At 41.8% G+C, this 25,890-nt stretch overlaps 3 protein-coding genes across 5 annotated transcripts; 1 reads left to right on the forward strand and 2 right to left on the reverse strand.

Moving 5' to 3' along the window:
- Nucleotides 1-11,229: 11,229 nt before the first annotated feature.
- mvk (mevalonate kinase) lies at nt 11,230-19,659 on the reverse strand. Its single transcript, XM_068703435.1, has 10 exons — nt 19,332-19,659; nt 18,790-18,937; nt 18,223-18,367; nt 16,413-16,568; nt 15,176-15,279; nt 14,987-15,032; nt 14,753-14,843; nt 14,268-14,387; nt 13,887-14,040; nt 11,230-12,164 (listed from the first exon to the last, which is right to left on the reverse strand). Exons 1-10 carry the CDS (start codon nt 19,407-19,409, stop codon nt 12,013-12,015), a joined length of 1,194 nt encoding a protein of 397 aa, XP_068559536.1. The 5' UTR covers nt 19,410-19,659; the 3' UTR covers nt 11,230-12,012.
- Nucleotides 19,660-19,872: 213 nt separating this feature from the next.
- mmab (metabolism of cobalamin associated B) lies at nt 19,873-21,707 on the forward strand. Its single transcript, XM_068703922.1, has 9 exons — nt 19,873-20,033; nt 20,341-20,399; nt 20,502-20,595; nt 20,691-20,748; nt 20,849-20,921; nt 21,016-21,113; nt 21,198-21,262; nt 21,365-21,424; nt 21,507-21,707. Exons 1-9 carry the CDS (start codon nt 19,930-19,932, stop codon nt 21,589-21,591), a joined length of 696 nt encoding a protein of 231 aa, XP_068560023.1. The 5' UTR covers nt 19,873-19,929; the 3' UTR covers nt 21,592-21,707.
- Nucleotides 20,750-25,439, reverse strand: aldh3b4 (aldehyde dehydrogenase 3 family, member B4). Of its 3 annotated transcripts, XM_068703919.1 has the most exons (10): nt 25,214-25,439; nt 24,601-24,796; nt 24,391-24,501; nt 23,977-24,097; nt 23,797-23,882; nt 23,284-23,365; nt 22,830-23,219; nt 22,577-22,743; nt 22,379-22,478; nt 20,750-22,283 (listed from the first exon to the last, which is right to left on the reverse strand). In XM_068703919.1, the coding sequence occupies exons 1-10, from the start codon at nt 25,264-25,266 to the stop codon at nt 22,084-22,086; spliced, it is 1,506 nt and encodes a 501-aa protein (XP_068560020.1). In that variant the 5' UTR covers nt 25,267-25,439; the 3' UTR covers nt 20,750-22,083. The 3 variants fall into 3 exon arrangements, with proteins under 3 accessions (XP_068560020.1, XP_068560021.1, XP_068560022.1); XM_068703920.1 differs by lacking the exon at nt 25,214-25,439 and having other exon boundaries at nt 24,391-24,496; nt 24,601-24,694; XM_068703921.1 differs by lacking the exons at nt 23,977-24,097; nt 24,391-24,501; nt 24,601-24,796; nt 25,214-25,439 and having other exon boundaries at nt 22,830-23,238; nt 23,797-23,895.
- Between the last annotated feature and the right edge of the window lie 451 nt (nt 25,440-25,890).

The following is a 25,890-nucleotide window of genomic DNA, read 5'->3' on the forward strand; positions in this document are numbered from 1 at the left end:
TTTCAAACACCACCAATCTTCATTGGCCAGACGGGGTGTGATATATGTGACTGTCTGCCAGCGTAAATTAGGCAGTCCAGCCCGCTGTGTGGTAAAGCATGACGGGGCCGGACAGTGCACTAACTCAGGCGGCCCGGTGCCATGCACACCAGCTTCTCTCTGCTTTGCCGTGCCATAAATCACCAGCTGGGGGAAATGAATCGCTGTCCGTCCGAGCTGGATGCACCAGCTGGCATCGCCATCACCTGACCAGCAGGAGCCCATGCCGACACTGGAGCGGCTGAAATCAAGAAAAATGAGGCATGGAGGCAGACGGAGCCATACCCCTGCGCTCTCTCATTAGTCTCCTCTGGGCTTCCTCCACACTGAGCTCGTCTGAAGTGAAAGGGCACACAAAATATATTTCAGAGTGTCACCTGAGGGGAGAAAAAAAAGCGGGGGGGGGGAGTGGGAGAAATGATCACCCCTGGTCTCCTCACAAATCTATGTAGAACTGAACTGGCAGACAGTATTAGTGTTTCTGATCCCAGGGCTCTAGGAGACAGCAGGAGGGACTGCAGCTCGGGGGGAAAGTAGAGGCTGCGTGTGGGGGACAGCTTTGTGTTCGCTCTTATTTAATGGAGTTATTTTACTGAAAGTAATGACTCAACCCTATTGGGGATTCCACTCTGCATTCAGATGTAGTTAACGGAAAAACATGTTGATGAATAGATTTTCACTTTTCAATATTGCTGAGTTGCTGGTGGAGGGCCCACTTAAATGCTGACCGCTGCGATTATGAGAAGCTGTGTGGGCGTCAGAACTGAGGCACTCATCAGGAAAATGGGTTGAAATTACATCGACACAGCCACACAGAGCGTTGGAGAGATCTAAAATAATATATACTTGATCCTCTAGTATGGACATAGGGCTACTGTTTACCTCTGATGTCCCGAATTATGGATTCCGAACATCTTTCTACATTAATCTCCACATCACATTAAAGCAGCAACTTCTTAGTGAGAGGGCAATCAAAGTCAGATATGGGTACATTTGCATTATGAAAATAGGGCAGTGTAAGTGAACAGATGCAGGCTAGATTGACATTAAATTTGAGGCTTGTGGTAGAACATTGAGTTGCTGCGCATGATTGGCAAGGCCAATTTCCTGTGAACCCCCACAGCAGTTTTAGCCTAATTTCATTGGTCCTGTGGAGCAGCAAGTCTATCACTGTCTCAGATATAGAGGATTAGCCTCTCTTTCCTGCTCAGATGAATTTGCCTGTCTTGGTGTGATGATGAATGGCAGGAAGGCAGAGGAAATGTACTGTGGGCTCATTGGAAGTGGCAAGGTGAAGTCTGGCCTGGCAGCCTGCCCCAGGCTCGACCCTCACCGCCGTTGTGACCCCCCACAGATGTCCAGGTGTAGGTTCACATATCGGCAGCCGGCTCATCGGTCGGCTGGTCGGTCAGTAATAGACCACAGCATCAGTTTGACATCTGTTTTGACAAGGAATCCGATTCCATCAGTGTGTCTCAAGGTCCCCAGATACAGCAGATAGTGTCCACTGCTCCCCCTCCATTCACAAGAAAAGGGTATGTTCAAAGGTCAGGTATACTTTGAGCATCTGCCTCAAGTTTAAAAACCATCTTATATTTATTCTTGTGCTGGATAACAATCTATTACAACTAAGCTCAGCTGAACGCAATCTCTATTTAAATTGAGTTTTAATAAGGAGAAAAAAGGCTGCAAGTTATGGAAATGTAATTGCATCAAGCACAGTTTTATTATACGCTGGTGGGGAGGTATTGGTTATTTTTCATCAAAACATCCCCATCATGCCTCTGTGGATGTGGCTCAATGGCAACAAAAACGAATGCTCTCCATTTCCTGCCCTCTTCTCTGCAGCTGTTACTGTCACCACCTTCCATCCCCGGCCCGACCCTCACCACACCTCCTCCATTTTCTGCTGTAATCATGTCGCCATGCAAATGCTGTGCACTGAGTGGTTCATGTTGCCCTCTCCGGGACATCATTCCCAGCTGCCTGAGCCCTTGAGTTGACCACCCAGGGGAGAGAGAAGAGGAAGTCATTACCACTATCACAGTCAGACACAGTCCCTATACTCCCAGACAGCCCCCTCCGACTCATAAAGTCCTTGACGACTTCACTAAAACATCCAATTTCAGTTGGACCCCCATTTATAATGACGAATGGAAATCAATCACTCCAACCACTGCACACTCCTCCTGAATCTGTCTGCTTATTTGGTTGCCCAAAATGGCACAGAAAAAAAGGAATCTCCTCTCCCCCCTAACGCTGGTATCCTATCCACATCTCCGGGATATTCATAATTCATCATCTTCGATTCCTGACATCTGCCACTGATTGTGCCGAAGGGTTGGCTGGAATTAGCCACTCCTGGGAGCAGCGTTAATGTGCTGGTGGGCCAGCACATGCAGCTCTGCTGGGGAGGGGTTGCGAGTTGGTTGGAGGATTGAGGCCGGAGCGGCAGGAGCCTTTCACACTCCTAATGTGTAATTAGGAGCCATTTTGGAGCGCTGCCTTCCTGCACTGAAATTAGCTGCCTTTTATTAATCAGGCAGACCAGTTCAATGGCACGATGGGTCCCCCTATAATCTAACACAAAATGTTGTTCTTAATTACAGAGAGGGAGAGACAGTGGAGAGAGGGCTGCAGCTCCTGCATGATCCCCTCGGGTTAAACATTTCTGAACAGCAGAACACAGACAAATTGAACATACACTGCAGCATAGCAGTCCACACACTGTGCTAAAAATAATGGTCAATATTTTGTCAATCATTCTTCCAACCTGAGCATTACAGCCTACATTTGGCATGCTTTACATAATGGGTATATATACACATCATACCGGGCATGCAGAGAGCAAAACTCTCACAGCTCTATGAAACCATTTGCCGAATGTCAGCTCCACTTGAATGAGAGATCATACATATTATGTGATTACAAGCACTGGTCCTCCTTTGGAGAGTTAAGTGCTGTGACCCTGACCATGCTCATCAGTGCTGATGCCCTCATGACTACAGATGAGGACTAAATACTTCAGTGTTCATCCTCAGTGGTTGTGGGTTGTTTTTTTTCCCCCCTTCAACACATCCAACGGAAAATCACAAGTACATAAAGTGGTCCAGGCAGAGATAAATAACCACTGGATTCCTGATAGGGATGTTATACATGATTGGTAAAGACGGGATATTTTAAAATGTCTTCAGCAACAGTAGAATAATTTTCTGCTTAAACAGAAATCAGTAATAATCGCTTGAACTGCGAATTCATTATCACTTCCTTAAAAATGAATAAATTTAACAGCAAAGCTGAGACTGAAACATCAAATATGGCATTTAAGTGTAATCTACTTCAAAACGTGTTATATCTAGCATGATACTCAATAATCAAACTAATATTTTAAATGTATTGAAATGTAATAATGAACATTTTATATCTGAATACACTACATCATAGAAATCCTCCACGCTGATTTACACTTTGATATTTGCTGCATCAAAAAGTATTTTATTTTCTTTCCATTTGTTTCCTGTCCTAAAGAAAAAAAAATAAAAAAACCAGTCACTGATGTTGTTGGCTAATCAAAGAGTTGAATGGCTCCCTCCACAATATTATCCTACTTTAAGTGAATGCAATCATGCAAAATGGACACTTTCGTGTTTCTAGTGTTTAACAAAGCCTGATGCATATTTATGAATATTGTTGTAGTGCCAGCTATCCCTATAATCTTCTAGGAAAATGCAGGAAATAAAACATGACAATACCCTCAAAACGGCTGCTTGACTTAAGTTTCTCTGACGGCCAAGCACCCTAGCAGCTGATTAACAAACAATCATCAAACCGCTAATGGGCAGCGGATGATGAAAACCCCTCCTTGTCTCCTGATGGCACTGTGCAGCAGGACGATTGCAGCACTGAGGTCATATCTCACTGCAAGGCCGAGTCTGCTTTAGCATTCGACGGAGCGGCTGTGTGAGAGGATAGCCTGCCACTCAAGCCTTATTGATGGAATCCAGAACAAAAAAAATCTGATGCGGGGTCAATGAGCGAAGGTCCTGGCCTATCTCTGCTCAGCTTGAAACTGTGTCCAGTGGAACAGCAGCTGTCACAAAGTGCTCACACAGTCATAGACAGCAGCTCTGAGAAATTGGAAAATGTCAACACAATTTATGGATATACAAGAACTGAAGCCAAACTGAGACTGAATTATACAACCCCCTCTAAACATATGCAAACACACACAGGCAGCCAGACTCATTTAACTGTAGACATATTTTCAATAAAAAAAAATCAAATAAGTAATAAAAAGCCCAAAATGACTATGTTATAAAGTCACAAACCCAAGTTCAGTGACAACAACAAGCTCTAAAAATGATGGGTTTTGTCCTATTCAATTAAATTAAAACCACAATATTAAGAGACATATTTTCTGCAATGGTAAATTTGGTAAATGTATGCAATACATGCAATATTCAATTAAATTAACTAAGTTCCACCATCAGTGGTGAAGGAAGCATTCAGAGCGTTTACAAGTAAAACTAATACCTTGAATTTTACTGCAAAATTAACTTAAAATATCAAAAGTGTTACATTATTATACTATGTTATTATTTTCGATGCATCAAGGGGTGAGCAGTATTTAGATGTTTTAAGAAGTTGAGAAGGCACAAATTTTAACTACTTTATGAACTGTTGGGTAGTTTTATCTACAGCAAAGGATCTTATTTTATAAACTAATCATATATTGTGAGTGTAAAATGTTTATCTGCAAATAGACTGGTAAGTACGGTTGTTAAAATGAATGTAATAGAGTAAAAAATGTACAATATTTCCCTCTGGAATGTAGTAGCGTAGGAGTGCAGCGTAGCAGAAAATGGAAAGTAAAGTTGTTATTAAACTGGAGTAACTGAATAAATGTACGTAATGACTTACCGGCATACAGATTACAGGTTACATGAGGCCCTTTTTAAAACTTTATACTGACTCAATCATTTTGGCCAACAGAAATTTGTAGATTGATAACATGATCAGACTAAATACTGCACAGTCATAGTGATCTACACTAGATGAGGAGATCTTTGGCTTCCAAAAAGTTTCTTGTAGAAAGAAGCAGCAGAAAGAGTCACAATAATGGCAGTTGCACTGTAACAGTTGGAGTGTTATAATTAGCATTCAGAGTGAAAGCAGGATCATGTGACCGTTGGCAGAGTTTCTAAGTTCTGGCCCAATGGACAGAGAGTAAACTCCACAGGGGAGTCCCCGGGGAGCGAGACATGCTGGGTTGGAGAGGGGTTATTGGACTGTGCTGTCTCTCTGACTGTGAGCCACTGGGGACCAGAGCAGAGGTGCCTGATGGTGCACTGAAGCCTGAGTGTGACACCTGGGCTGTCTGTCACGGCCACAAACACAGACAATGTGACACTTGAAAGGATAGAAGTTGAGGCTGCAACACCAGAAGTCAAGACCCAGCTGACAGTAAGGATGAGAGGCGTGCAGTTCAACTCAATTATTTCCCCTACACACTTAAATCAAAGCCCGTTTGTCTTCTTCCTCCTTTCGTTTTCTTCTCCTTTCTTCATGTGTCCATGGCCCTTTAAATAAACCAGGGTCCTGAGAAAGCTGAACCCATCAATTACAGTCGTCTGATGAGACTCTGTGTGTATTAATCAACAGTGTGAGGCGTGTGACAGTCTGAAAAGAGCCAGGATGAAGAGCTGCAGCACCACTGAGCTTTAAAAGGAGTTCTGACAAACGGGCTCTTACAATGAATATCCCAGTCTGCATCACTAAACTAAACTGATATCCAATTATGTTCCCAACATCGACAAGCTAACGGAGCAGCTGTGAGCAGCATCGGCTTGCAGTGTCAGAATTGGCCAGGCGCGAGGCAGAGAAACCCAGGACCTTGAAGGAGATGTCACAAGGAGGCCGGAGTCAGCCGCTTGAGTGAGCGATGGTCCACACGCTTGCCTGAAAGCATGACATTGCCGAAGGGGGAAAAACACCATTTTATCATTCAGTGCGATTCGCACCCTCTCTCCCTGTCAAACATGCCATATGTCCCCGTCACAGGTCGTCTTGCTGGCTTATCGAGTGTGACAGGGCTATTCACACACTGCTCCCAATCAGACACCATCTCCTGCAGAAAAAAATCACCACCATAGCACAGTGACAGGCTGTCAGGCAGAGGGCACCAACCTCCACAGGGCCTTGGCTGAGAGTCTGCCCATGCGGGGGAGGGGGGCAAAGGCCAGGGGTTACAATGGGAGACGCAACGCAGGCATCCAAACGTCCACACACCTCCTGCTGTTGACACTTTTACTTCGTTATTCAATCGGCAGCAAGGCTGTGCTGAAATCCAAGTTCAAACAAAAGCTTTAATTAAAATTTCCAACAAAGCTTTTATGTATGAGTCCTTTTAAGTATAACTCGGTCTACACACTCCTCTCAGCAACAATAAAACAATCGTAGTTGCACGGCTCACACTGTTTATAAAACTCTTTACATGCTCTGTGAAATACATTTGACTTGGCATGTCACTGGGTGACGTAGAACACGTGAAACTGGTTATTTGCCTACCAGGAAACAAAAAGTGGTATGTAAACTTCAGCTGGGACTTTACGCTGCAACCTGGTCACCAGCCTATTTTCCTAACCACTAGACCATGTGAGCCCCTTATGTGTTATGCCAATCTGAGGCTTCAAGTTGGGACAACCAGAGGTCACTGAAATCCATACGCAGGGAGCACAATCTCAGAGCTTTGATGAAGATTTGCTTCTCTCGGTGCCCTTCTGGAGTCAGCAAATGTTTACTTTGATGCCAAAGAATCTCAGTGGTACTTAGCCACTTGGCTCTAAACACAATAACACTGCAGATGCTGAATATATTCACTAAGTGAGCAATCAGTTGCAAAGTGGGCTGAAAATTACACTTATCCCCGACCCCATGATGATATGCATAGAGAAATAAATCAGAGAGCAAAAGAAGGAGCAGAGGGGCAAGGGGGAAAAGTGGTATCACCTGATCCGTCTTATCTTAAGAAGCGGCGGGATGTGTCACCTCAACTCTTCAGAAAAAGAGATAGAACCCTCCTGGCACATTTTTATACGAACGATTTCTGTGAAATGATTGCTAATCTATGCAAAAAAGCAATCAGTGACTCATTCATAATGCATGAGCAACGAGATACCAATTTTGCAACGCTTTCGGATTATGAGATGTTATCGTGAATGCAGCAGATGAAATATGAACACTCCTACCTGTACCATTGTAATTACATGACTGCAGTGGTCATGAGACACTGGGAGAGGGGAAAATGTGCAGAAAGATACATACAGAGAGACAGACAGACAAGCAGATAGAAAATCCATTACTTTCTGACTGCAGAATAGCTCTAGATGGGAATATTTGTTTCTAACAGCTTTATGTATCCATTTGTGCTGTAATTTATCAACCTAAAAGCTGTGGTTTTAAGTACATCTGGCTGACATTTTAATGGTCCATCAATCACACGGTGTCATGTGATAACATTTTGAGATCATCCTCCTCCCTGAGCCTCAGAGAGAGAAAAAAACTGAATCCAATAAATTGGCTGCAATCCCAGGGAAATGATGAGAACCTATTTCTAATTCAAAGCAAGTTCAAAGTATGAATGTTGGATAAGCTGCTTCTCAAATTAATGCAAATTAAATTAAATTTAGGATATTTTTGTTCTATATAGACCCCTAATGCACTGGATGTATCTATTTCTAAACTGCAGTTTATAGGCTGACAAAAATGGATCTATTACAATTCCTGTTTGGATTACTGGCATCAGTTTAATAAATGCAATGTATTGTCAAAGTATAATGTATTTCTTCTCCAAGAGAAATTCATACACATCAAAAACAAAATTAATTAAACTGATTTGCTGTTGAACAGAAAAATACTGCAAAAATACTGCAAAACTGGAGTTAAATCTTTTCTCCTAAGATTTGAACAAAAAACAATCCAAACAGGCAGAGTGATGAACTTTGACCATCCCAGTCTGATGAGGGTGTTTCCAACACAACCTCACATTCAACTGGTCTCATATGAGACAGGGACTGGCACAATGTAGCTCAGCCTCTTTTCTCCCTTCCTCAGTTTAAAATACAGAAGCCTGCCTGTTTCACCAATCAGAGCTAACGTGTATGAATAGCACCTGGAAACCTCGTGAAAAGCACCGACAGATTTCATACTTCTACATTCTGGGCAACTTCGACACCAGGGATTTACTGTTAAAACGGAGCCGAGCAAGGATGAAGGGTGGTATAAAAATCAATGAGGCTTTTCAAAGGCAACAAGAAAAAACAGCGCCTTAGCCTGCAATTAAACAAGAGCGCTCCTGGCACTGAGGGATGACAGAGTATGTTGCCGGTGCCCTCGTCTTCACAGAATCAATTACAGGATCGATGCAATGACATGATACAGTCAATTCCATGATGGAAAATGGGACGTGAACGGGGAGTCGCTCTGTGTCATGTGTTTCAGATGTTTACAATAATACACCTCAAGCAGGTCTGTACACTGCGGGTCCATTATATAAACATGAATGAAGCCCAGTTCTAGACCAAACAATCCTCCAGGTGCAAACCTCACTTGAAAAAAAAATTTCTGAGGCAGAGAGTAAAAAGGATTGTTCGGGTGTTTTGCAATGGAGTTGTATGAGGTTCTTATCCATAACCGGTGTAGACGTTGGTCGGCACGCCGCCAGTTTGGAAAAACTGACCGGAGTACCACCATGAGAGCAAAGTAATGTACTGCTGTGGACGGGGGAAGCATCAAAACGTATTTTAGACACCTAAAAATCACTATCAGTTTAAGCGTACACTATAATTAGAATATTGTCTGATCTAGGACTGAACTTAAAGTGAAAAGTATCTATGCTCTAATCAAAGTCACCAGACTCCATTTGTAACAATATAGATAGGTTACACTTTCAGTTCAGTTCCCCGTATGAATGGGCTGTCTGACCGCAAGATAGAGCGGTGAAAATATTCTAAATATAGAGTATACTTAAACTGATATTGATTTTTAACATGGGTCTTTCTTTAAGGTGTCTAAAATAGGTTTTGCTGCTGCCCCCGTCCACAGCAGTACAGTGCTTTGCTCTCCAGTCTGTTACTCAAAACTGGGGGCGTGTAGACCGTCGTAGGTGTAATCCACTGACTATGGATAAGAACCTCATACAACCCCACTTTAAAACACTTAAACTATCCCTTCAAGGAGAGGTTCCCCATCCGGGGTTCAGGAGCCCCACATAGGGGCGCAAAAAGATGAAGGGTCAAATGTTAGAAAAAAAACAGAATACCTGCTAATCATCAGCATGCTAGCATTGTAATCTTGAGGCATTGTAATACTCGCACTTGACTTCAGTTTGCTAGTTTGGCTATAGTCTTGTTTTTGTGTGTATATATGAATTACTGGATAACTTTGGTAAACATATGCAACTAATGATGCTAATAATTTGAGGTCCAAGATGGTTAATGCCTGACTCAGGGAAAGCTTGTACTAAAGGAACAATTCAAATGTTCCTCCCTAAAACTAAATCCTCTGGCAGCGTTCTTGTACCCTTCTGTCTTAATTGGACCCCGGCAACTAACACCGTCCGCCACCCCCCACTTACCGAAAGGACAAACACCCCCAGGAGGATCATACAGCCCATCATGACTGAGAGGAGCTCATGATGTTGATGTTGCCTCAGTCAGTGAGCGGATAGAAACGCTGGGAGAACGGTCACACAAATCTTCCCTGCTGAGGCCAATTGCACATCCCCTTTCCTCACACGTATCCTGACATATATTATAATATACACACACAAGTCATTTTTCAATATAAGAATAGACACCATACTGTGATCCAGAGGCCTCTATATGTTAATGCAAATGCTCACTATAGGAAGTCTTACACCGACTCCCTGTTAGCAAAACCAGTAGCCAACAGCAACACGATATCTTGTCAGTCACGTCTAATTCTGTGTTCAAACTTAATGGCTCCTGACAAGCATTTCACCAGTCGACTGAGGGACCAGAGGGAATGTGCCACACTGAGCATGACCACTCAGCAAATTCACATTTAACATTTCATTCCTCCTGCGACAAAATGAATTATACATCCCTGATTCTGCCACATTGATCCATCCAGACAAAACTCCCTCAACGTTAAATGTTAAATGATCGGACGGCATCTCTCTCTCATTCTAACATTCTCCCTCTATCCTTGACCTCTTTCTTCACTCCCTCTGTTATCTGAAATAATCTCAGGGCCTCTTTAGATTCTATTCATCAGAGCAGAAAGAAGCCGGCGCTGACATTGATAAAAAAAAATAAAAAAAATACCATCTGTGCCTTGCAGGGGTAAAAGGAGTGAGAGAGAATGAGACGGAAAAGAAAGAGAGGGGCTTCAAATGAAACAGGCTCTGTTGTCTCCCTCTTGTCCCCCCTCGTCAATGCCATTTCAATTGAAAAGCGCAGTGGTAATTAAATTCCAGCAGGGGTTAGGGGCAACTGTGCGGCGCACTGACGGGGGGCTGCCCTGACATAAAGATGACACAATTCAAGAGGACAGAGGGGGCGCCAGGCGGAAAAGGAGGGAGGGTGACAAATGTTGTGTACTCACGTACACTGCCAGATTCGTACTACTCAATCTTCATGACATTTAAAAAATAGAAAATGAAATGGATATTCAACTCAACTGAATCCCACTATGACCTTTTCCCCAAATCAGGGATATTCTACACAGATCCTTCTTCTGTATCTGCGGCATTTGCAGAATATTCCGTAATGCTTAGGTGGATGAGCAATTAGGTGGAGGAGAATTTAGGAAAGCTGGTGTGTGTGTGTGTGTGTGCATATGTGTCAGCACAAATGTGTGACTCACAGAAGGACGCTGGTTGTTGATTCACATTTTAGTGGCACTAATCCAGAGGCTCCAGAGAGGCCACACACTCCTGCTGTCCCCCTCTCCCCATCCTCCATTAGCAAAACAAAACAGCTAGTTGGTCTTTAACTGCGGAAACAAACAGCCCGTGGCATGTACTATTTTTAAATTTTAAAAAAATGACCAAACCCTAAAATTCATATTATTTTATAGGGCTATAAGATGGTTTGTTTTCAGCATTATTTTGTATTTGCTTTTATGTTAAAGGTAAATCAAAATAAAACAATAGCTTCAATGTTGATTCAAAGCAGCATACATCTGTATTTATGATAACTCATAAGAAGGTTTTACATTATATAAGCAAATAGTCCTCAGAGTACATTTATGACATTATCATTTCCTGGTCTCACCAACATTGATTGTGACGCTGAGAAATATCAAAGCTTACATACTTTGATAAACCTCTTTGTAGAATGACAAAATCTGAAAATTAAACATTGGGTTTTGTTAAAGAACCCAAAAACAATTCAATTTATCAAACGTTTTCTCCATCATCATTTTCTGTAAAATAACCACCTTCACTCTGGCGGTTATCTTCCAACATCTCATGTTACAATGCCAAAAGTGAGCAATTAATGATTGACAATTACCTGATCCATTACGATGTGTTCGCCCCTTTGAGTTTAACATTTAGATGAAGCTATAAACTAATTCTGCCAGTGCTTCACTTATATATATTTATCAATTTATCAGAGTCTCTTACCATAAAATGTTTCGGGTTCATAAAAAGCATTTGTGCAATTCTGATGCCATCTAGTGGACAAAGCATTCAATACATACATACAACTGTGCCCTTGAGTAGCAGTCATTTTCCCACATTTCAAAATGAATATTAGAAATTTGTTAGAGACACAATTGCCTTGTTGTTAGTTTCAAAAGGATTAGATTGTTTGATGTCAGGAAAATTCAGGAAGCTCTGTCCAGCTCCACTCAGTGTGAAGTTTCCCTCTTCATTAGTTGAGCATACCTCAGGTCTTGAGGTAAAAGCAACAAGAAGACAAAGTGTCCTTTTGTTCAGCCACAGTCTCAGTAACGGTTTAAAATCTCCAGAACTTCCTCCTTAACAGAGAGAGGAGAATGCTGCTGGACACCCGGCCCGCCAATACTGGTTTCCCAGCAGTCAAAGCCGCAGTCTTTCAAGTCCTGCACTGTAGTCTGGACAACAGAGGAGTCCGTTTCTACAAAACAAACAAGTCATAATAAAGTCATGTCAAAAAAAGTGATGTCAGTGTGGGCTACAGTTATACATTAAAAGAACAATGGATTACAAGCTAACGAGACAGATGTTTAATGTGTTTAGTGTACATGACTAAACGGGCTGCAGTGGGGCTTTCAGGGATGAACCCGTCACTCACAGCAGAACGACAACAAGCCACACAAAACCTCTTGACCGAAGTCAATGACCTCACAGATGTAGAAACATGAGGACTCTGCATGGTGTGATCCCACCAAACGTCTGGCATTTCCCTTCTGTTTGTTGCAAATGAAACGGTCCAAAGCCCACTTAATACAAAGGCTAACCACGCGTCCAGCTCAAATTCAAAGCTTTAGATGCAAGAGCAACTCTAACGCAATGAGAACTTAACTTAGTGCTTTCTTAGCTCAAAGTGCTTTAACACTGCCTCTCTGAGAACATTAGAGTAGACAGAAACCAGATGATCTATTTGAAAATAGCTGCGACTCACGCAGATGGAAATGCTTGCTGAGAAAAACAAATAAGGAGCATTTGAAAATATATTTAGAGGAATTTACACGTATACAAATTCAGTCTGCTACAGGCTGCAGGCATCAACAAAGACTGAACTCGCTGCTTGTTTGTTTTGTCAGAGGGAGGATGATATAGTTTCCTTATAACCAATTCCACAGTAGTACCCCACACCAAAGGACCCCTCTTGTGCAGCCTTCTCATCATTTCCTGCCACTCAAATCGTTGTTTCAGAGAGGAAGAGTGAGGAAGCGTTTGAGGAAAGCAGAACATTTGTTTTCAGCAGGAGTCCGACAGTTTGACTCATCACACTTCCCTTCTCAAATTCAATCCACTTTAGGGCAAATCCATTGGAGGACTCGACAAAATGAGATATTCATTTTAAATCAAAGGCTTAGTAACTCTAACAAAATACAAACTAGTTTAGACAACATCATTTAGAGAACTACTGTATCATGCATTCAATGTTTCAAAGTAAAACTATTAATACAGTTTATATATACGTTATATCTCTCCCTCTAATAAGATTCACTTTTTCATGGCCAGTCAATCACACAGAGGAAGGTCAGCCATGTTTTGCCTCCATGTAAAGGTGTTTTATGGTCAGAAATACCAACTTTAAGAGCTCTTAGTTTGTCCTATATAGGCCTTCACAGAAGAGCAGGTCACCATATAGACCAAATTTGTAGAGTGGCAGTTTATAATAGAAACAATAGAAAAAGTTACGGTGTTTGCCGCTGTTACACTAGTAAGTATTATTACATTGTGCACGTCTAGAGTTACCTTTCAGACCTTCCATACGAGAATAGAGGAGGCTGTTTAGTGATCTCCTGAAGCACACAGGATGTGTCCATGTTTCCTGATGATGTTTCTAATTTCGGCAGAGCAGTGTTTGACAAATCATGCCTGCCTGCGGTTCATTTTGTTTCGTGGCGCAAATCTTCTTTTTCATTTATTTTGGCACGTTGAAAGATATCATTAATCACCTTTGAAGGGTGCCCTCTAACTCCAATTTGTTCACACTTTAATTTGATTTTGACAAAGTCAGTAGAAGATGAGAAGTTTAGACGTAATCTTAAAAAACGGCCTGTAAGTATATTGTTCGTTGTTACTAGTTGCATGTTGCAACAGACCTTTAACGTTTTTTTCAAACATTTAAAAAGCACACTGTTGTGACATACAGAGGCAACAGTACCTGGTCTCAGAAGAGTGATGCCACAGCCTCCTCCCCCTGCGCCGGTTAGCTTGCTATGGAGCCCTTTAGTCAACGTGACCCGGCACATTGTGTCCAGGGACGGGTGACCCACACCCATCACATTCAGATGGTGCTGGTTAATGTCAATGAGCTCCTGCAAATGATATCACATAGCTGCTGTAAATACATGTCACTATTGGCAGAGAATTAGTCATGTGGATCATGTGAATATGGGATTTCTGGTTTAAGACATTTTACATTAAAAAAAGGAAGATGCTGTTTTTTATCAGTAGAAGTTGTACAATTATATTTTACTGACATAACGTCTCAATGACTCTTTGTGACGTAAGATGCTTCATACAATCTATTAATATCTTGTACCTCTAGAATATTGTAGTGCTCTCCAGTGATGGGCTCACAGGTCATCTCTGAGAGGACTTTCTCACAAGTGCAGGAAATGGCATCAACTGAGTCAAGCACCGGGTTCATGATAGAGGGAAACTAGAGGGGATGAAAACAAAAACAGAAAATCAACATCCCCAACATCACAGCAACTCTACAAAAAGTCATCACTGCAGATTAAGTGAAAACTACAAACTCCTTTGTGCATATGTTTGAGAAACAGCTTTGTACAAATACAGATTGTTAAATGGCAGACTGATCCACGTCTGAGGGAGCAATCTGCACACCTGCTGGTGTCACCAAGGCAACAGCACACAGGGACGCTGGCTAAGAGTTTAATTTCAATATTTTATGAAGGCACTCAACGACAGGCTCTGGAGTATCTGCCATGCAAAAGCACCACCTATTATATTAATTACAGTGTCGGCAAGTAACACACGGGGGAGGAAGAAACCATTTAGTACCTTGTTAATCTTGTCCTTCACCCTGGCAACAAGTACCTTGGTGCTACGTGGTACTTTGGTGTTAGTGAGGAGGATTCTTAATAACGGCACCCTGCAAAGTAAAGCAGACAGACCCGCATTCACTTTACTCAGATAATGTTTGTTTTCTTTTATGAGTACACTATGAATGTATTAATTCACTGTGAACTCTTTTTAAATTAAATGAAATTAAAAAAAGTTAATCAGTGTCATTACCTGCTCAGTGGTATTATCTTCCCGGCCAAGAATCTCAGCATGCCACCTTCATACAGGGAAATCAAAACAATTAAATAGATAATCATCAAATGATAATGAACAGTGGTGGCTCCATTAAAGAGTGCTCTGAGTCCACGGAGACTACGGGACTTATACCACCATATGTACTGAGATAATATCAGACCTCACCCCACGTTCCTACAGCGTTGTCTACTCCAGAAGGATTCCCATGGATGATCATCTCCCCTTGGAAAGCCCAGCTGTTGATCCGCTCCAGGTCCTCCTGACACCACCTGCAATTATTTGTAAATTAAAGGAGAAGGTAGTATCCCAACAGACCCGACAGACCTAACCTCTAACTACCTACAAACCAAACACTGGTACACAGGTATAGATGTTCAATGAATGATTATACAGAAGCTGCTTGTGATTAATGTTTCTCAAACATAATGCAGTCTCACATAAAACACCCACCCTACTCCTTCACCCTTCTCCCCTCTGGCTGCAGATATAGATATAGACAACTACTCTGCAACAAACAATTGTTTTGTGTCCTCCGCCTATTACTGCCTTAAACAGCCTGGGCACACTGTGACAGACGTGTGTTGTTTGTGATGTTCTTGTTTGTTTATACCCTGTTTCTTAGTGTTGTTTGTTTTGAGTGTTGAGTTCCTCAATAGAGGAGAATAAAGAATGAAAACACCACAAACTATGGACTTAGAAATTACAATAGAGTTTACATACAACAGCTGTCAGGACTTCCAGCTCTCATCTGTCTCAACGGTGAATACGGTTAATAAAGACCATTTATGTGGGCAGCTTGAGTGTATGTGCTTGAAATCAGTTCTAAAGCACAATAAAAGTTTTCAGGTCACCAATATATGAACTTTTAAAATTATGGACAGAGAACGGGCAGTAATAGGACAGTATAGTATTTTGATAAAAATAGAATCTTTTTCTCTGTAAGTTGTTCTGTGCTGCTTTCTGCGGCATACTTATCCAGTCATTTGGCTACAACAGTTGAAGAACTAATCTAGTTAAATAAAAAATAAAATTCATCATAACTAAAATCATAAGATTCTCAAAATGGTATTTTTAGCATTGCAGACCACTGTTTTGGATTGCATTATACTGCACAGGCATTCATGCTGTAGTGTTGATCTCAAACATGTATCAGTTTATTCTATTTGAGAAGTATAATGTTGTATTTCAAGATTTTTTCTATTCTCTGTAAACTTAAAAATAATAACTTTTAGTGAAACTGTTTGCACAGAATGAGACATGTGAGAACTCACCTCTTTTTTTTTTTTTTTTTTTAGAAGACATTCATCACCAGGACTAAGAAGTCTGTCTATGCTCACAATGGTCTACGTAAACTGCATACACAGCCCACAAAAGAGACTTTCCCTTAATATGATGTCGTTACCTGGCAGTGTGATCCCACTCTTTGAGAGGAGCGGGGATGGACCCACTTGCACAGAGCAGAGCTGCACTTAAACACACAGAGTACGCAGCACTTGAGCCCAGTCCTGCTCCAGTTGGCAGCTCAGACCACACAGTCACCGTCAAGCTGGGCAGCTCACTGAGGAAATAAACACACAAACTGAGCCCATGTTTGTATAGAAACACTTAAATGCTATATCTATGACTTACTTAATAATAAAGTAAATAAGTATTATTCCCCTTCTTTACTTTACTTATTATTATATTATATTACTGGTACGGTTACAATATACACATAACTATAAGGAGTGTTTAATGTTAAGTAATCCATACACTACTTCATGCAACAGAAACTAGCTTGAACTGTCATCAATGTCTGTCAGGGAAGCTAATTTTGGGAAGACAGGCGAATTCTCTAAACTAATTGTCCGACTCTTCTCTCGAGGGAAAAACACATCCAGACTTGTTAAAGGCTGCAGTGAGGCCCAGTGCCAAACTCTCATTAGTGGCCATCCTGTCAGAACCCATCACCTCTTTCAGACGCGGCAGCACCGTGTCAGCACCGATTAAAGCTCCCGACAACCTGCGGCTCTAATGTTCCTGAGCATCTTCCGTGCTCGCAGCTGCTAAACTAACATCCTGCTTTTCCGTCTGTCTTAATTTACTATATTTATTTCTAGGTGGAGGGAATTTTTCAGATGCAGGAAAAAAAAAAAAAAAAAAATCACACTCCACTCATCTACATAAATAGTGAATACATTTCCAAAAGGGATTGAATTACTTCTGCTTATGACTAATCAACCAGTTTTTGTTTTTTTTTATACAAGAGCGGAACAATTCAGTATCATTGAATTTCTTAGTAAGCATGTGCTGTAGTCTCAATGCAACATGTGGTAATCAAATTAGCCCAACCTTGATACACTGAAGTACAATTACAGTATATCATGCTACATGTGATATATGACATAAATCAGTCCAATTTAAATTTAATTCAAACTGCCTTGTAGCTGACAAACAAACTCACAAAGTGTTTTGCCATTATAACGTTATTTAAACACTTTGCGTGTGTCAGCTATGGGCACAGAAAGTAATCGTTGCTGAAATATTAACAGTTGCATCACCTTCAGGCAATGAGTGTCACAGCTGCTGTATTTTTTATTTTATTTTTTTTACGTGTGATTTTGAGGTTTTACATTTCACACGTGTGCTACCTATTAGCTAAAATAAAAATAATTTAAGGAAATTAGACATTATTCTAGGACTTAACCATCGGACAAGTGAGTCTCAAATCTTGTAAGGACTCCCCTCCCTCTCCTCTCACCAAAACACACAAGAAGACAATTCTGGAGAGCAGAGGACTCATGATGAAATGAGCAGAGTGCACACTTCCCAGCATTCACCAGAAAATGCTCAGCCTGACAAAAATGTAATATTTTACACCAAACAAAAAGAGATGAAGCTGCAACAGTCATTGCACGCAGGGGGTGATGGTGCTAAATCTGCAGAGCCAGATGTGCGCAGACTCTATTGCTTTCCATGCCTGTAGATGGAGCACATGGACATGTCTACATCTGCATTGCAGTGTTGCTGCTGTTCTTTTTCTTGTAAAAGGTGCCCTGTTGGCTTGAAACAACTGGTGCTGCAGCTCGGCAACAGGATGACATTTTCTGGGCCTGGTCTCTGGTTTTCTCTCGTATCAATAATATCTATACGGTGTAATGTGATTTTTGAGGCCCTCAGAGCCAACTAGCCATAATAATAAAATTAACAAATTCTGGTAAGAACTGTCTCACCCTGAGCCAAACACTGAGAGGTAGATGTAGAGGAAGGCTAGGGTGGCCATGTTGCAAGTATCCAAGTTTCCATTGGTGACACCAACAAATTCACGCAGTCTCTTCACAAGTTCAGCATCCAGACGTTTCACCTCCTCCCTCTTACCTGTTAACACAGCAATCATCAGGATCACTAGAATAATGTTACAACAACACACACTTTCATCTGTATGGAAAAGACACATATATGATAGCGTATGAGAAATACTGCAAAATGTATTAATCTGGCCAAAGGATAAGTTGTCACAGTTAATGGTATGTCCAAAGACTGATGCAATAACAAAGTCAAGAGACAATACGCGGAAGACGGAGATTGTTGCTGAATTAGAACCTAAATAGACATTATTTTAAATCTGTAGTAACTTATATGATTGGAGTTAAATGCTCATTAATAAACAGTTTTGTAGACATTGAATAAAAAGTCTCAAAACTGAAATGTCACTGCGTGTACTGGACTATGAGAAGCCTGATGCCAATCCAACAGTAAAAAAAATCACAGTGTATGCAATGTGCTGCACCATCCCTTACCACAGCAATAAGGAATAAGCTGCTTCAGTTCAGACAGGTCCCAGCAGAGGAATGTGTCAATATTTGGGAGGTTGATGCAAACATTGCCAGCAGTGGTGCCTTTCAAACATAAATATGTTCTCAGGTTCAAACTCACAGCAAGAGCAACCTGTAATGGAGCAGAGAACAAATTGTGATTAAATGGTCAAACGTTTAGTCCATTCAGTCCACATTACTTCAAATAATGTTTTACGGCATAATACAGCTTATTGTCTATTGAATGTGGCTTCTTTATTTTTACTACCTTCCAGGTTATTGGTGGTTTCTATTTATTTACAGCACAGTAAGAAAATCATTTGCAGAGATGTAAGTTACTTAAATGAAACTAGTGATGGGAGAGTTGGAAAATCGAATTAAAAAAAGAATGAACACGTTTTTTTGTAGAAAACTGTCTAGATGTGCAAAGTTGTCCTTTAATGGGTTATCGTATCGCCACCCAGCTTCACTTTTAAATCTCATACACTCGGCATCATATCAGTGAGCTCTCGGGTCTTTCAAGTTACCTTTCCGTGCACAACTGCATGCTCTCCGTGGAGGATTGCCTTCCCTGGAGCAGAAACCAATAAGTCCTTGACTTGCATTTCTGTAACAGTTTCCAGAGTGCAAAAATGTGTCCAGAACTTGTCAGCTTTCACGTAAACTTGTCAGTGGCAGTGTTATTATTAGCTAGCTTAGCCACCTTTAGCAAATGTTAATCCTCTGAAGCAGCAGCAAGCAGTTGACAGCTGTGCCCGACGGCTCTGCGTTTGTCATGAAGACTCGACACATATAGAGAGTTTAACAAAGCAATTTAGGTCAAATATCATGAACCAGCTCCGAGCACAGACTCTCTTCAACGCAGCGTGACGAAAACATATTAGAAACACGGACGACACACGAGAGGAGGGACGAACATGGGTTTGATCTTCAATATCCAATCGGCGCCACAGCTAGTTGAACACATGTTATTTTGTCCAATCAGCGACCAGAACTCTCAAACCACATGGTGAGTGAACCAATCATGCGATGAAAATGAAACGCCCACAAACTACGGATACAACGGAGGGACAAGAGACATTTCCAACCATCGTTCACCTTTAGCAGCTATCCTTTAGCTTTAACATGGCTTCGTTCATTACCAAACCTGCTTACCTCCGTTGTGTTGTAAGGACAAGCAGGCTCATCAACGAGCACTGGACAAGAAACACACTGTATGCAGGCAGAAGGTAGTTATACATCCCACAAAGGAGGCGTGCACATTCACTCGTGTTGCAACTGTCTATGTAACGTTAACTGCTAACGTTAGGCAGCTGCTACCCAGGGTACTCTATGAAATAAAGGCAATTTTAGCTCAGTAGCTAAAGTCATATAGAGCTGGAGTATTGTTTAAGTATCTGAAACGTTAAAGACCCAGTGAAACAAAAAATGCAGCGTTATATTCAGTACATGCATGGTTATCTGTTGGGATCTTATTTCAAAATGACTTTCATCTAAATCCCTCTTGTATCTTCCGGTCTTCCTTTTCCCCTACAGGTATGCCACTGAAGGAGACAACAGGGTACCTAAAATATACACCAAAACTGGAGACAAAGGTTGTACTTCATCTTAACTAGGAAAACAACACATGTTCCAGCACTGTTACCATGCAACGTTCTTACAAAAGTTGACTCAGTACCTGCTGTGTCCCCCAAAAGGTTTCTCAAGCACATTTACAGGAGAAAGGAGGCCAAAAGAAGATCATATTTTTGAAGCCTTAGGAAGTACAGATGAGCTGTCATCAGCTATAGGGTAACATTTCTACTTTTCACCTGTCACAGTTGACTTCAAAACTTATTCTATTATCTGCCTCACCTGAAGTGACCGTGTTGAATTGGACATTACAGCTTGGCCAGAGAATTCTGCCTCGACAAAGGTCACACATTCACATATCAGCTGGACAAGGTTTGATTTTCATGTTGCATTTATTAACTTCCTTTATTGCAGACATTGTACATGGGCCAGATATAAGATTTGCGACAGTATTTTGCTTTTTTCATTGCAGATACAGTGCATTTTACAAGATGTGGGCTCCAATATTGCCACTCCTCGATCATCTGCAAGAGAAAGTCACATAAGTATGTGCTTGCTGGCTTGTCTAATGCAGTACAATATTGTCTTGTCTTCTTGAAGATCTCATGAGTTTATTTGTTTCTGTTCTGTTTTTGTAAGAGAGAACTACATTTACTGCACAGCCAATTGCAGACCTGGAAAACTGGATTGATACATTTACAGAAGAACTCCCTCCACTGACCAACTTCATTTTACCTGTAAGCCCATTTGTGCATCTGTGAGATACAGGTCTAATGAGAGCCCAGGTTTTCCTGCTGCACTGATACTTTTGCTTTTCACAGTCAGGAGGGAAGGGCAGCGCCGCTTTGCACTTGGCTCGGACAGTGTGTCGGAGGGCAGAACGCAGGTCAGTTGCAGCATGTCCCCTCCCTTGAATTCCATAAAATTACCCCCTTTGTCTTGCTTTTGTGGCTCAGCAGGTTCTGATAGATCTTTGTCCTTGTTATAGTGTTGCTCCAATTGTAAGAACAGGCGAGGCCGATCCGGAAATTGCCAAGTTTTTGAACAGGTCAGTAGGGTGCTTAAAAATGTATATGAGAACATGGTTTCTCTATTGCACATTTGATAAATGTCCCAACATTTTTACTCAGATTAAGCGACTACTTGTTCACCGCGGCCAGATATGCAGCAATGAAAGAAGGCAACGAGGAGACAATCTACAAAAGACCCGAATGACCAGATCCCACTTGAAGAATAAGACAAATATCTAATTTTCTTCTGGGGATAGTCGGTGTCGCAGAGATTTAACTTTTATTGTAAATATATCAATAAAATCATGTGGTCCAAAATTGTTCTTATTTTGATACAACTTTCTTCTTAGCATAATGTGACAATAAAGGCAGTGATAAACTTCACTGTGGCAAAATCTTAAACCATTCAGCCAATACATAATAATTCATCAAACAGGCACACTTTGAGTTGAGTTGGTTGTACTGCAGCTGAGATCTTCAAATACTGCAGAATATCTCTTGATCTTGTTGGTTTTTACAATTGTCATCACCCATGGATTGAACAACCACTATTTATATTGCTCTCCATCTGTTAGATGTGGCTGCACCCCATTAGGTTTTGTTCTCGTGAATTTTTAATACAATAAATTTGCACGTCAGGACTTGAGGGACACTCGGCTTTCTTCCAACATGGCTCTGTTATCATCCTCCCACACCGTCACAGGATCTGGCACCAGCCCTGGCTCTTCTGGGACAGGGTACTGGCCCATGTCATTAGAGACAGATTGCGGTCCTCATAGGGTGGATAACGCAGATAGGTTACACACTCAAACCGCGTGCCTCTTAGCAGGCATGACTTCCTGTGAGAGAAGGTATCAAAGCTGTGGTGGCCATGATAGGAACCCATTCCACTGGAACCTTTTCAAAAAGTGTTGGGAGAGTTGATATACCATGAGTAGAATTGTTCCACAACTATTTTTTGCATAATTTGTACTCTGCTGCCACCTACTTACCAACTCCACCGAATGGCAGAGCCACCATCAGACTCTGCAGGATGCTGTCATTGGAGCAGAAGCTTCCACTAGAGGTCTCACTCATTAGCCTTGAGATGACCTGCATTGTCAGAAAGGGCAACTCTCGATCAGAAAACACATCGGCTGCACTAGGCTCGTACAATTAATACAGTGTCTTAACTTGAGTCTGTCATGTACCTTGCTGTTGCTGGAATATGCATACACACAGAGGGGTTTCTCTTGCTTATTAATTAAGGCAATTGCTTCCTCCATATTGTTTACAGTCAGAACAGGAAGAATTGGGCCAAAAATGTCCTGCTGCATGATGGGATCTGATTCTGCCACCCCTGTCAAAATCGTTGGGGCTTCAGACAGAAAAAAAGAAGTTAACAACAGTATTAAATGTAATGCATGTGACACTGTTTGCTATGTTTTTATGTACTATTTATACCGATATATTTCTCTGCTTCTATCACTTGGCCACCCACAGCCACCTTGCCAGATCTCCACAGCATGTCTCTTGTACGGTTGAAGATCTCTAGATTGACCATGCGGCCATAACTGCGGGACTCTCTGGGATCAGAGCCGTAGAACTGCATCAAGCAGCACTTCAGGGCCTGCACCAGCCGTGCTTGGACATCCGTGTGGCACAGGATGTAGTCAGGAGCCACCAAGCTCTGTCCAGCGTTGTGAAAACGTGCCCAAGTGATGCGTTGTGCGGTGGTGGAAATGTCACAGTGTTGGTCCACATAACACGGGTTCTTGCCACCCAAAATCAGGGTGGCTGGTGTGAGTGTGCGAGCTGCTGCCTGAGCAATTCTGCTTCCCTCCTCCCTGTTGCCTAGGGATTGATAGACATCCTTAATGTATAATTCAATGTATAATCACAAAAAATGTAGCTTTACCTGTAAAGAAGACATGGTCGAATTTAAGTTCCACAACTTCAGGCAAGTCATTCGTGCCAGCCAGAATCCCATGGAAACATTCCTTGAGGAAAACAAGAATTTTAGATCAGATAACATTTTTACTGCTAATCACTACACAGTGGGCCTACATCTTCAAAATCAAAGTTTGAGAGTCAACTTTTGCGTCGGTCTTGGATGTCTCTCTCTACACTCCCAGATTTGACCACATCTTACCTCTTTAAAGTCTTGTGTCACACTAAAACCGCTCATTTGAGTCAGCGAACTAATGCATTTTTTAAAAGCACACAGACCAACTTCCTACTTCTCAAAGTGGATCCATACAAATGAGTCATTAGGCTCAAATGAGAGATAAACTAAGCATTTACTCAACCGCTCAATATTTGAGCTAAAAGACCCACAAAAAGTCACCCTTTGTAAGACTTAAAGACAAAAAAGGTCCGCTGTAACTTGCAAATTGAAAACTTTCCATTCTCCTGCCATGTAATTACTCACATTGTCCAAGTAGAAGGGGATGAGACGATGAAGAAGCTCTGCTGTGTGAGCGGTGCACTCACAGGGGCTGATGATTGCACAGTTTCCTGCACAAATTTATAAAAAATAATCAGTAAGCCTGAGTAAGGACAAATAATACTAGAATTAAACTGATTAAATGAGTGTCTTGAGTCTCTGCACCTGCTGCGATGGCCCCTACCAGCGGCACCAGACACGTTTGGACTGGACTGCACCAGGTCCCCATGATAAACACCACCCCCAGCGGCTCACTCAATATAAGACACTCATCCAACGTGGTGGACTACATCAATCAGACAAGCTCAAAATTAAGTTACAAGTGAAAGAGAACTCTCAGAGTGAAGGTTTACCAGTGCACAGTTTGACTATCAGAAACTAACAGAAAGACATGAGCCCACCTCGGTCTTACAGAAAGGGCAAGGCAACTGAAGTTTTAATCTGCTTTGGCAGTGCCGGCATAATGCTTTCTTTGTGGCAGCGAGACAGAATGTTCTCTCGAAAAAGATTGTGAAAATCACGAATAATCTAAATAATATTATGAAGACGTTATTGGAAAAAAAGCGGCAACACACTCACCAGGTTCTTTTCCACATGCTGCGGCTGCATCCACTTCTTCAGGTTGTTGATGGCATGAAGTGCTTCATTCTTGACCAGAATCAATTCTGACACAACTGCCTCAAACCTGGGCTGGTTGAAAAAATAAATCAATTACTAATTGGACCATTATGTCAATTGTCATCGTCTCCTGTTTTTGATTTGACTCCGGCTGAGTGCTTCACCCCTCACCTTATGGAGGTCCCTTCCAAGAGCATCCACAAAGTCACACTCGTGTTCCTCAAGCATCCGCACCACAGCTTCCAGCTGAGCCAGTCTGAAGACCTCCTTGATGGTCCGTCCCGCTCGAAAGGCGACTCTCGCCCTCCTCAGCACATCCACACACTCAAGAGGGTACGTCTTCAGACACGGCTCCCCCAGCCTGGTCCTGAAACAGCAGTCAACTAGTTTTTAAACACCACAAGGCAATTAAACACATCCTCAATCCATAGTTTATCACCATACCTTCTGCAGGTTAACCGGCCATTCCTCTGACAAGCATAGCACGCCCTTGTTTTAACACTCATGTTAAGAGTCAAGAATTCTCCACTGCTGGACCTTTTCTGAATGGAGTTAGTGTGCAATTAAGCCAATGCACCAGTTAAGTAAAAGCCCCACTAGCAGGGAGTATTGTGAAAATCCTACTAACAAGTCCAGCCAATCAGGTGATGTATTGATAATCTTGAACCCAGCCACTCCAAGGCATCATGTGGGCCTAGCGGTAGGCCTTTCTAACCCACTGAGGGAATCTACACTCATGACCAAGTGAAAACACCGATAATGTAAACCTAGTATGTAACGTTACCTTCGCAGCGCTTTGAACCATCGGGACGGAGAAGGGCTCGGCGGACTGCTCATGGCTGTTCTGCAGCTTCAGCTGGAGCGTTGTGAAAGACCTCCCAACAGCACCGCTCACCTCTCAAGAAGGGTCACGCAGTGCAGGGACCGAGCACAATGGAGAGTGCGAGTCAGACGCGCGCATTCACGACATAACCCGCCATGCGCGGTACGAGGAAACCAGAAAATGTGGCGTTATGACACATTCTCAATCCCACAGCCTCAAACGGGGTCTGCTGTCAATCACCAGACTGTCAACAATACACTTCAGTCATGCGCAGAAGATCCATTCCATAGTGGGGTTCCAGACCCCGCAGGTGTTTGTAATAAACTATAATTTAATAAGTGTATTAAATGAATACTCTGTATGTTTACGGTGTGGAAGTGACTGGGATCATTCCTGTATGTGTAAGGAAACATCGGGCTTAATTTAAACCTTACTTTCCTAACTCTGTAAACAAAATGCGACAATTAAATACATAGATATAAATGTACTGAATTATTATTTATTATTAAAATAATAAATCTTACACCAGGGGGGAAAAAAACAATCTTTAAAATGAACATAAATTGCAATCCAAGTGTGAACATTAAAATGGAGCAACAAATTTGTCAAAACTTACAATGAATTCAAATTCCAGAATA

The sequence above is a fragment of the Cebidichthys violaceus genome, unplaced genomic scaffold (assembly GCF_023349555.1).
Source record: "Cebidichthys violaceus isolate CVI_PGR_0920_01 unplaced genomic scaffold, fCebVio1.0.p SCAF_9, whole genome shotgun sequence".
Lineage (NCBI taxonomy): Eukaryota > Metazoa > Chordata > Actinopteri > Perciformes > Stichaeidae > Cebidichthys > Cebidichthys violaceus.

Bases quoted from the DNA above. Each gene is read 5' to 3' on its own strand.
- mvk (XM_068703435.1), bottom strand. From the start codon at position 19,409: ATGCAAGTCAAGGACTTATTGGTTTCTGCTCCAGGGAAGGCAATCCTC. The intron at 14,041-14,267 runs GTACAAGATATT...TATCATTTGCAG, and splicing joins AGCACTACAATATTCTAGAG to GAGCTCATTGACATTAACCA. The intron at 12,165-13,886 runs GTACTGTTGCCT...TTTGTTTTGTAG, and splicing joins CATCACTCTTCTGAGACCAG to AAACGGACTCCTCTGTTGTC.
- mmab (XM_068703922.1), top strand. From the start codon at position 19,930: ATGGCTTCGTTCATTACCAAACCTGCTTACCTCCGTTGTGTTGTAAGG. The intron at 20,400-20,501 runs GTTGTACTTCAT...GTCCCCCAAAAG, and splicing joins CACCAAAACTGGAGACAAAG to GTTTCTCAAGCACATTTACA. The intron at 20,922-21,015 runs GTATGTGCTTGC...TGTTTTTGTAAG, and splicing joins TGCAAGAGAAAGTCACATAA to AGAGAACTACATTTACTGCA.
- aldh3b4 (XM_068703919.1), bottom strand. From the start codon at position 25,266: ATGAGCAGTCCGCCGAGCCCTTCTCCGTCCCGATGGTTCAAAGCGCTG. The intron at 23,883-23,976 runs GTGCAGAGACTC...AAATTTGTGCAG, and splicing joins GGTAGGGGCCATCGCAGCAG to GAAACTGTGCAATCATCAGC. The intron at 22,284-22,378 runs GTAAGTAGGTGG...CTTTTTGAAAAG, and splicing joins TCTGCCATTCGGTGGAGTTG to GTTCCAGTGGAATGGGTTCC.